The sequence below is a fragment of the Antrostomus carolinensis genome, unplaced genomic scaffold (assembly GCF_000700745.2).
Source record: "Antrostomus carolinensis isolate BGI_N321 unplaced genomic scaffold, ASM70074v2 scaffold52360, whole genome shotgun sequence".
NCBI lineage: Eukaryota > Metazoa > Chordata > Aves > Caprimulgiformes > Caprimulgidae > Antrostomus > Antrostomus carolinensis.
The window spans coordinates 36,060-46,100 of NW_010291657.1; the positions used below are offsets into that span (position 1 = coordinate 36,060).

General features: G+C 44.5%; 1 protein-coding gene across 1 annotated transcript; it reads right to left on the reverse strand.

Moving 5' to 3' along the window:
- Positions 1 to 1,075: 1,075 nt before the first annotated feature.
- Positions 1,076 to 9,844, reverse strand: PHTF1 (putative homeodomain transcription factor 1; the record flags this gene model as incomplete). Its single annotated transcript, XM_010176677.2, has 15 exons — positions 1,076 to 1,110; positions 1,546 to 1,671; positions 2,302 to 2,397; positions 2,794 to 2,949; positions 3,396 to 3,482; positions 3,648 to 3,779; positions 4,409 to 4,681; positions 5,093 to 5,221; positions 5,574 to 5,774; positions 6,079 to 6,156; positions 6,237 to 6,410; positions 7,475 to 7,634; positions 8,444 to 8,566; positions 9,309 to 9,468; positions 9,686 to 9,844. Coding segments are annotated over 15 exons (2,075 nt in total), but the record flags the coding sequence as incomplete, so codon positions are not given.
- Positions 9,845 to 10,041: the final 197 nt, after the last annotated feature.

Sequence of the window (10,041 nt, forward strand, 5' to 3'; positions counted from 1 at the left end):
GGGTGTAAATGTTTATATATTGTACAGCACCTTTATACATACTTCTGAGGTTCTGACTAGAGAGAGACCTGTAAATCGCTCATTATTTTTTATATAGATATTAAAAAGAAACTCCAGTTCATGGCCTGTTGGTTCTGCACTGTATGAAATAGATTCTTCGGTGACTTTCAGTGGCATCATCTTTAAAGAGGTAAATCTATGACCCAGGTTTTGCCCACAAACATCACACTCTTCTGGAAAACAAATGCAATTTATTATTGGAAGGTTCCTGGACTCCCTGTTCAAATAACAAATGTTCAACAAAGGTATTATAAAAATCATCAAGTCATGTAGAAACAGTTGTTTGTGATGAAATACTTGTACTCTAGGTTTATTTGTACACTTTGATATAGAAAACTGTCATCTCCTTTCACATCTTACAACTTTTCCTTGTACAGAAAATAGCTGTGAACAATTTAACTACCAAAAATTCTTAGGCCATCTTACCCCTTCTGGGACAGAATGAAGCTAGGAAAAGTTCCTCAGTTTTTGCTTTTTTCCTTACTAATAAATAGAAGATAGCAGAGCCAGGTAAGTTCTCTCCTGTGCCCTTTCTAAACTTTAATCTGCTTTTGGGTGAGGAAGTCTAAGGAGTTTGAGTCTGAGCAGAGCTCTGAAGAAGGATGCACAAATTGAAAAGTTTCAGTGTAGCTCAGAGCCCTCCAGAGAGGCCGATGGTGACTCCACTGTCACCTGCACAGGGCTCAGATCCTGCAGGAGCGAGGCAGGGGTAGCGATGGTCGGTGTCTCTGCAGTAGGAGCACACAGCTCCTGCTGGTTTCAGTGCCAGTTACTAGTATTTAGCCCCATTAATTGTGGTTTGCTGTGTGTGTGCCATGGGATGACTTCACCAGTTACACCAGGTTACTCTGTATGTTGCAGAACAGTAAAGCAGAGGGAGAAGTTTTGATACATACACTGAGAATCTGTTTAAAAAGTCATAATTACAGATTTTCATCGATTGAGAGCAGCTCTGCTTTTTGCCCAAGCTCTTGGTTATCTTCGCTGGTCTGTCGGGTGGAGAGGCCCCAGTGCTGATGTTGGGTCAGTTCAGGGTTTAATTTTCCATAACTGAAAAGAGATAAAGAGAGTGAGTGAGTGAGTGAGTGAGTGAGTGAGTGTCTGCAGCCGCAGTTCTGCATGTCTCATGTACAGGTGAGACTCGCTCTCCTTTGCCCATCCTGCGCTGAATGCTCTGCTCAGCCAGCTGCTGTTGAAGCATAAACCACAGGAGTGTGTCCAGTCTAAAGGGGAAGAACCCCGGATTCTAACGGCTTTAAGTGGGCACTGAAGGCCTGAACAGGGATGGAATTTAAGTCAGCCCCCAACCTTCCCCCCAACACTGGCTCAGGGCGATGAAGGGTCACTCAGCGTGGTCTGTTCTCTGAACTGCTGTGTGGAGGGAGCCGAATTCAAACCCACGGCCTTTCCGCTTTGTGGGAGGATTTGGCAGTGGTACAAAAGTGACCCCTACAAGGAGTGAGTTCACATGGAAGTGACACTTACTCTGATATTGAATCCCAGAAGATCACTTACAACACCTGAGACTGCAGAGAGTATGACAACACGTGTTATATTGTAGATTAATGGATTCATGGTCAGTCCATACAGCCTGAACGGAGTATCCAGTTCCTGCAGTGAAAGGGGAGAGAAAAAAAGGTCCACTAGCCTTTGTCCACACCAGAAGCCATTAATCCTCTGATTTTTGGCTTAGTACTGCCTTTCTGGTGGGGACTCTGCTGTCCCTGTGCTGCTGCTGATCTTAAATGTACAGAAATTCCCACTTTGACAGCCTTGCTGAAGCTGAAAAGTCTCCTTTGTAGCACAAGCTGCATAAGAAGAGCTGGACACAACAGGCTGTAGAATTTGTCCAGACTAATTTATGTGACTCTCAGACTGTGCTCCTCCTTTTCCAAATCCCTACTCTGCTACTGGCAACAAGCTTCAACACCAAAGCTGCTGCAGGAAAAGGAGATTCAAGCGGTAAGGAGACGTGCTGTGCTCATACCAGCCTCTCCTCTCACTTAATCTACATCATGTAAGCTGCTACTAATCAAATGTTTGCAGCACTAATTAACCACACTGGTCTTGTTTTCCTTGATCTTATGCCATGGCTACAGAAACACAGAAACACTCCCTTTATCAGAACTAACGTACTCAATCGAGAGACAAAAGAAAAGGGAAGAGCAAAACCACACAGTTACTGTCATGCATCGTTGCTTCCATAAAATTCAGCAGCTGTGTTTTCAGGGAGTCACTGACCTTCAGCAGCTTGGTGGATAGTTTCAACACGTTGTTTACTAGAGACAGCTGTTCCTTCTTGTTTGGCTTCTTCTCCATCTTCAGGTATAAGTTTATCTGTGAGAGAGAGGGACATTACAGCCCAGATGTAAACATTCCAGCACTAGCCCCCAACTAATTTCTAAAGGAAATTAGAGCCATAATTTGCAGTCTACTGTCACTTCTAAAGAAGTGATGCATCCAGACAGCAATTTAGCAGTGCTAGTAGCATTCCTTTTCTGATTGATGTGGCTAACGTTAACCCACAAAGATAATCTAGAATTTTAGAATTTGAGTCTGTCCAGATGTTTAACAGCTTGTCCTTCCCCAGCTGTACAGTGGTCTTTGCCTTCTGTCCAGCACAAGGGTTGAGTTCTAAACTTTAAAATTTGTTTCCAGTATTTTTTAAGCTGGTTTGAAATGCAGTAATTCTGTTCAAACAAGCCACAGAGACAAAGGGACAAATGGAGATACCTGCTCAGTGAGCAAGATCGAAATATTACTGTATTTCTTGTTGGTTTCAGAGCCCAGAGATGCCAGACGTAGTAAAAAGAGAAGAAGTGCTGCCTCCCAGATTAGGAACTCCCAGTTGTAAGCTGCATTCAGAAATGTTTTGTGACCCTTAAGCACCTGTTATATTAAAAAAAAACAAACAACCAAATCAAAACAAAACACCAGCATCAATAACACGTAACAATCAATAATGCATCAATAATGCTTGTTCTTGGGGAAAGCACAAAAGCATTGCCCTTGCTGCTCTGCTGGACAGACATCTGCACTCTACAGCTACATTCATGTCATTGGGATAAAGTAAAAGGTCTTGTTTCAAGAACTTGCCTAAACACTGCAATGAATCTCTTACCAAAAACAAAGAAACCAAGAAAACAGCTCCAGCATTAACACTGCTTCCTGTAACAGAAGGTTGAGTGAAGTAATAAAACATGTAATCGTTATTGAGCTGCTTTTCAGCAGCTACAGTTCAAGTACTTGGTAGGTTGGCAAAAGAAAATTCTTCAGTAGTTTGGGGCTTTTCCTCCTCCTTTAAAAAAATAAATAAATCAAAGTTAAACTCTCACCTGGGCGCAGCAGATAAAAGCAATTGACAGAGCCAGTAAAAAGACTGATGATACAACAACATCCACAGATCGCTGAGGGCCTCGCCTCTGCAGAAACAAAGAGAGTCAGGGCTCGGGTTTGGGTGCAAGAGCCGTGAGAACAGGGCTCACCACAAACAGCTCTAATTGTTTAACAACCCAGGCAGTGCTGTCCAGCGTGCCAGACACCTGCTTACACCTCCTGTAAAAACCAGGCGTTGGAGCAGAACTCACCTTCAGATAGGAACGAAGGGATAACCAGATCTTAATGTTTTCTACCTTCTTGAGTCTGAAGTGTGGAATTTCATATTTCCTGGCTTTCCGAGCAGATGTAATGTGACTAAAAAGCTTGGCAAACAAAAATCTCTGCAAATTAAAAACAAAAAACATACAGACACAAAAATAAATGAGTCTAAACCGAAACAGACTGCTTGGGATGCTCAGTGGCAACTGGCAGGAAGGGGTGGCCTCGTGCACACGGGGGGAGGCCAACGGGGCCCTTGGTGCACGACCTCTCCAGTAAGTAACAGCAGCCATCGTGTGTATGGCAGAGGTGGAACTGCTGTTGCTTCTTGCTAAGAAGAACCACCAGCCTGTCCCCCATGCAAAGCTACTGCCCAGAGCAGCCAACTGTCTAATGCTCCATCTTACAACAGGCCAACTACACAGGCTTTTTCTTCTTCCCAGGCAGCCCCATGTTGACGTGTTGGCTTCCCTGCAGCGAGCCCTTTCAAGATGCTAAAGAGATATTTTTCTATTTGGGGCAGGGTGAGAGGGGGAGCACAGGGGTCAGGAAGGACACTGACAGGTTTGTTTGTGGCTGAGCAATAGTCTAATCAGACTCCACCACCTCAACTTCTCAGACATCTTACAAACTCTGACACCAGCTCGCTGAGTCTCGCTTGTCTTGCCAGTGCCTTCAGCGACAGGCAGCGTGGTTTGGGTAGTGAAACTGCCCCGAGGTTCACAAAAGGCAACAGTACATTTAAACCTACCTGCTTGTAGGTTCTCTCAGCAACACACATCATGAAGAAAAACATCCAGGTTAAGCAAAGTCTCTCCAGGAAGTTGATGGCAGACAAAACGATGACAGGGGTGCTAGCAGGTGCTCCACAAAAGATGTGCAAAAGCTCCTTGAGAGAAATGGAGCAGAGCTGCTCCAGGTTATCTGCGCGGAAGAGCCTGTAGAGGAACGGCAGGAACGCTAATCCAATGGTGATGATGTTTCCCAGCATTTGATACCCCACTCCTTGCTGGTAGGCATTAACCTGGCAAGCAGGAACAAGAATAGGATGATTACCTGGGTCTTTGCAAGGAAAAGCCATGCTGTTGTGGCAGCGGGAATTCAATCAAACGTGCAGTCCCCCTTCCCTTCAAAGGACATAGCCTAAAATAATTCCACCCATTTCAGGCCAAAACCAACAACAATCAATCTGTCAATAAATAATAAACCCACCACCCTCAGCACACTGCAGAGACACAGCCAACAATAATCAGCACTCCTTAGTCTTCCAGCAGGATCTCCCACATTCTGGTTCACACAATTTTTAAGAGAGAACATTTGGGACAGCTGTATGTGCAGCTGAGATCAGATGTGCACGTACAGCTGTTCTCAGGGGTTTTGTCTGTTGTTCTTTAAAGCGTGAGGAGGGAGGTTGCAGTGCCTCACAGCCTCTTACCCTGCTCATGATAATCCCACTGATCTCCAGCACAGACATGTCCACCTTCTTACAGTCGTTCCCTTCCCAGATCAGTGCACTCACTTTTGCAGATGCTGGACTCGTATTCTGCAGCCAAAACAAATGGTTCTATAAAAGAGAAAAGAGTGCAAAAGGCATATTATCTATTTCTGCCCCACTATTATTTAATGCTTTTTCCTAGAAAGTATCTAGATAGAGAGGGGGATTCCCAATTCATCTTTGGGTGAAATACTTTGTTTTGGGGTTAGCTGGGGTTCAGCTAACACTGGTGGAGAGGAGGGAGTTCACTGATGCCATTCACATCATTGCAGATTTCCGTGTGAGCTGACAGCAGGGGCTCACACTACACCAACAGCACTCAGACGGGTCTGGCATATTATTTGGGCAGACAGGGGAAAAGACAGGGGGCATGTGTGGAATCTCTCGGGTATTCTCAGCTACTGGACAAAAATCAACACACCTGCTGGAAAACATCTTCCTTCAAATCCCTCCTGGTACCTCTGACAGTCATTTCCTCGCTGTCGCTGGTGCAGGACGAGCGGCACTCTGGCCCATGAAGCAGATCATCCCAAAGCATGTCTTCTGTCTCAGAGTCATGGCGGGTACTTTCCGAGTCTCTCCGGGTCACGCTACAGCTCCTACTAATGCAGGACCTCGAGTCCTTTGAAGAGAGCAAAATTCACACAGCACAGCCCCACAACCAGTTTGCAGAACCACCTCCTCCTCCTCCACCCTATTATTAAATGACAGCGCTGCAGCATCTTCAGGTATAAGGTGTGGCCTCCCTTGTCTGCAGCTTTGTGAACTTTGTTCACAATTGTGAGTACAAGACTTTGTTTAACAAAACCAAACAAAAATCACACTGTTGGCAGTGCAACCAGCACAAATGGTCTGTCCTGAGGGCGGGGACATCCCTGCACCGGCCAGGCTCAGTAAAGCTCCGGCTCTTCAATTTGTGACCGTACCTGACTATATAACGTGGATTCCAGTTCAGATTCCACGACGCTGTCAGAGTCTCTGGCACCTTTCAGGGCTTCCTTGACCTGCCAAAAATAAAGGAAAACCAGTTCATTATCCATAGCAAAAAATTGTGTGGAAAATGGCCTAAGTTGCACACAAGTACCTGTGAGACAGCCTGGTTCAGGGAAACAAGAGGCCTCTTTTTCTTCTCTTCATAGCTGTTGTCACTGGAAGCCCCTTCTACGTTCTGGCGCAACAAGGTTCTTTGTGCCATTGCTTCAGCATCCTCCTCACTTGAAAGCTCGTCTGAAATGCCACCTCTGTTGGTGCCATCATCCTAGAAATGCAGCAGAAACAAGACTGAGGCACCAATAAAGGAGCAGCCTGAACTCCATCAGACCAAAGGTTCAAAGCCACTGCTGCTGCTATGCTGGTTTAGAGAGGAATCTCTAACGACCTGCAGGAGCCAGCAGGAGATGATCTCCACAGAACACACAGAAACAGAATCCAACTCGGCATCACAGAGACATCACAAATGTTGACTCCTTACCCCTGCCCTGGCCTTGCTGAAGAGCTCATGAGACAGAATCGTGGGTGGGGCAGAGCTGGATCTGGGGCAAGGGCGGGAAGAGGCAGCAGCAGCTCATGGCCATGTCTTACCAGCAACCTTAAGCCCAGGAGAAGAGATCTATCTACGAGCTGGTGGCCAGCAGACCCAAAATCATGAGGTGTGTCCCCCGAGCTCTGCTCCCCTCCAACTGCCTAGAAACAGAGGAGCTGGGATGGCACAGTACTGCAGTTCTGCACAGATCCTACCCCAAGTTCTTCATGTGGGAGTTAACCCCTCACTGACACCGAGGAGCCTCAGAAGTAACTCCACAAAGCTTTGTGGTTTAGAGATTCCAACAGAGGTCCTGATGTTTTAACTCTGTCTTTCTCTCTCCCCAAGGGCTCTTTCAGTCTTCACCTTCCTGCCTCCCCTTGGAGACAATATTGTGGGGAAGTATTTGCAAGGCAAATTATTTTACAAAACTGCTTTTGAAAATTGCCAATTTACTTATGTTTAATCAATATCAGCAGTCCTCCTTAGGGGAACATCTCGTGATCAGAATCCTCTACAATTACATGAGCACTTTGGTAAAACAGAATTTTCCAGACTGTGTTGGACACACTTGACTATTGTCAGAGATGAAAAGATGCTGACAGCAAAGTATCAGCACCAGGTCAGCAGTTCAGTCATGAAGTCAAAAGGGTTTTTAGGTTTCCTACGTGCAAGCAAAGATTAGTAGAAGGGAGTATCTTGTATTAGATCAAACCATACAGTTAAGTATCAACAAACTTTTGGGCACAGACAGAATCCACTGAAATCTGCGACTTCAAAGGGATCTTTCCTGCCAGTACCTGATGGCTCTTCTCCCCGTCAGAAAGTTTATTTTTCTCTTTGAAGTTCAACAGCCTGTGTTCAGATCTGGCCTGTCTGTGTTTGATGCCATTATTCACAGCATTCACACCATTTTCTGTCTCTGTCCCTTTCTCAGCTACCAACTTTATTCTTCTAATCCTATGAGAGAAAACACAATTAAATGCTTTTATGTCAGAGAAAAACTCTTTGAGGCAAATATCATGGTCTCTTTCACTTGCCACACAGGTACAACATGAAACAATACAGCTGAGGGAACATACAATGGTCTTCTGCTGACAGGCTCTTTGTGTCCTGATTCTGTTGAAGAGATTTCTATCTGCTTCACTCTTTTGTAACTCTAATTGTATCTGAAAACTTCTAAACCAAGAGGGAATTTTCCTCTTAATACTATTTAAAAAAAAAAAAAGTAGGAGCAATTCTGAAGACAAGAAGTCCTCATCAAGAGAAAGGAGCTGTCAGTTGAAAAGTCATCAAGAAACTCACCTGAGGAAACAGCAGAAGACAATGAAATATTATCCCAAACAATCCACCCTTCTTTGTCTCGAGTTACTTTTAGAAGAAGTAAGGTGGTGAAGTGTGATGACTGTGCAGGCCAGTTAAACTAGAAGGCACAATTGCTTCTGGAAATCAGGTAAAACTAATATCAATTGAGCATACACATTCAAGAAAGGTCACTTACCTGATTAAAAAAATAAGCTCCTCCACTTTCTGCAACTCACCTAACACTCAGCTTCAGCTACACTGGGAGATACGATCTCCTAATATGGATGTGTTAAAAAATGATGAGGAATCAGCCTCCTACACCACCAAAAGTGCTTCTAGTTCAAAAGAAACCAACTGGCAGACTCTGGGGATGTCAGTGACAGTCACAGTCTGTCTTCATTTTCCAGATATCAAATTGTTCACAGTGTCATGACAAATACAACAAACCAGTGAGGATCACATACCTCCTCCGGAAAAGCAGACTAAATAAATTCTTAAGAACGGATGCAGATTCAGACTGCTCCTCTTTACTGGTTTTTTCAGAAGCCCAACTGCTCCCATCGACACCCACAGATTTCCGTAACTTCCTGATTTTTAAGAAAAGGAAAATTAAATTTGCATAGCAAGCTACTTTTAGGTTTTTCTTAAAAAGATCTGAATCGGATTTGAACAGCTTTTTAGATGCTATTTTTCTTAAGCCATGCAGACAGAATGCTTATTTCCAAATAAAATATCTTATGTGGATTAACAGAAGTTATACATATTCCCACAGGACATCAGTCCATCACTAGTAAAGGATGTAAGACAAAATCTGGACAAAATCTTTGCTATAGAAATCTAATGGAGGGAGAACTCTGTCCCCATCCATAATCCCGTGTTCAAATACATTATATGACCGTTTAAACTGAGTCAGACACCCAACAGTTGAACATCTCGTAGGTGGACAGTAACATCTCCCACATGCACAAATTCCCAGCACCACAGTCATCTCTGTTGTCCTCTCCCTGTTCCTCACAGTTAATGCCAAAGCAGGATGCAGGTTTGCAAACCCCTGGGGATGCCTTTCTGTGCAGAATGTCCTCCCCTGGCCACAGAAATATGCTGTATTAAAAAGCCACCTTAGAAGGAGAAGGTCCCACTGACAACTACACCAGGCCTTTCACAGCCTGGTAAGTCTGCAGCGTTTGTCTTGGTTATGAGAAGATTACAACACTCATTCTGGTTAAATAACATATTTACATAAAAACAGAAGCTATTTACCCATTAACTTCTACCATGAGCAATCCATCACAGGCTCTGATGAACAAATGAACCCATCACCCCGCTCACCTCCTCCGCCTGCTGAGCCCGTTGTTCCCTGCAGGTTTGTTGATCTGGGTGGACACTATTTGACAGTGAACAGTTCCCATCAGTAACATAAGGCACATTGGTCCCATGACTTCACTTGCATTCACCACAGGCATCATGAAATACAACACAACTGCTATGACTGGAAAGGAGAAAATCATATCAAATGCAAAAATTAAGAGCACGTCCCAGTTTTTCTGTCTTAACTATTTATTTTTACTCTGTTTTATAATTTCTGCAAATACTAGTGCCACACCTCTTGAAATCTACATTATGCTAGATCCTTATGCTATGGACTACAAAATGACATCACATTCCTTGCAGGAAAAGGATTGTTTCCAGACTGCTCCACCCCTCACCTTGCATAACATAGAGCACCAGGAGCCACATGAAGATGCGCTGTGAAGTGACCTGTATCCACCACTGGCTGAATAATGGGAAAAACACAACTCTCACAATTCCTTTCCGAGTCAGCGACGTCCAGGGGATTTCAGGCTTGGCTTTGGCAAACGTAGAGCCTTGGAATTAAAGGAAAAACAAACAAGTCATTAATCGTGAATTACAAGCATTTCCTTACTTACGACTTCCCCTTTGGCCAAGGCCAAACCCTGCCAGGACACTGCAGCTCAGGAGGGTGACAGCAGCCCAGCTACAGGCACTTGTCTGCCCTGTGCAGCTCCAACAGGCCCAGCCAAAGGCAGCCCCTCGTCCCGCC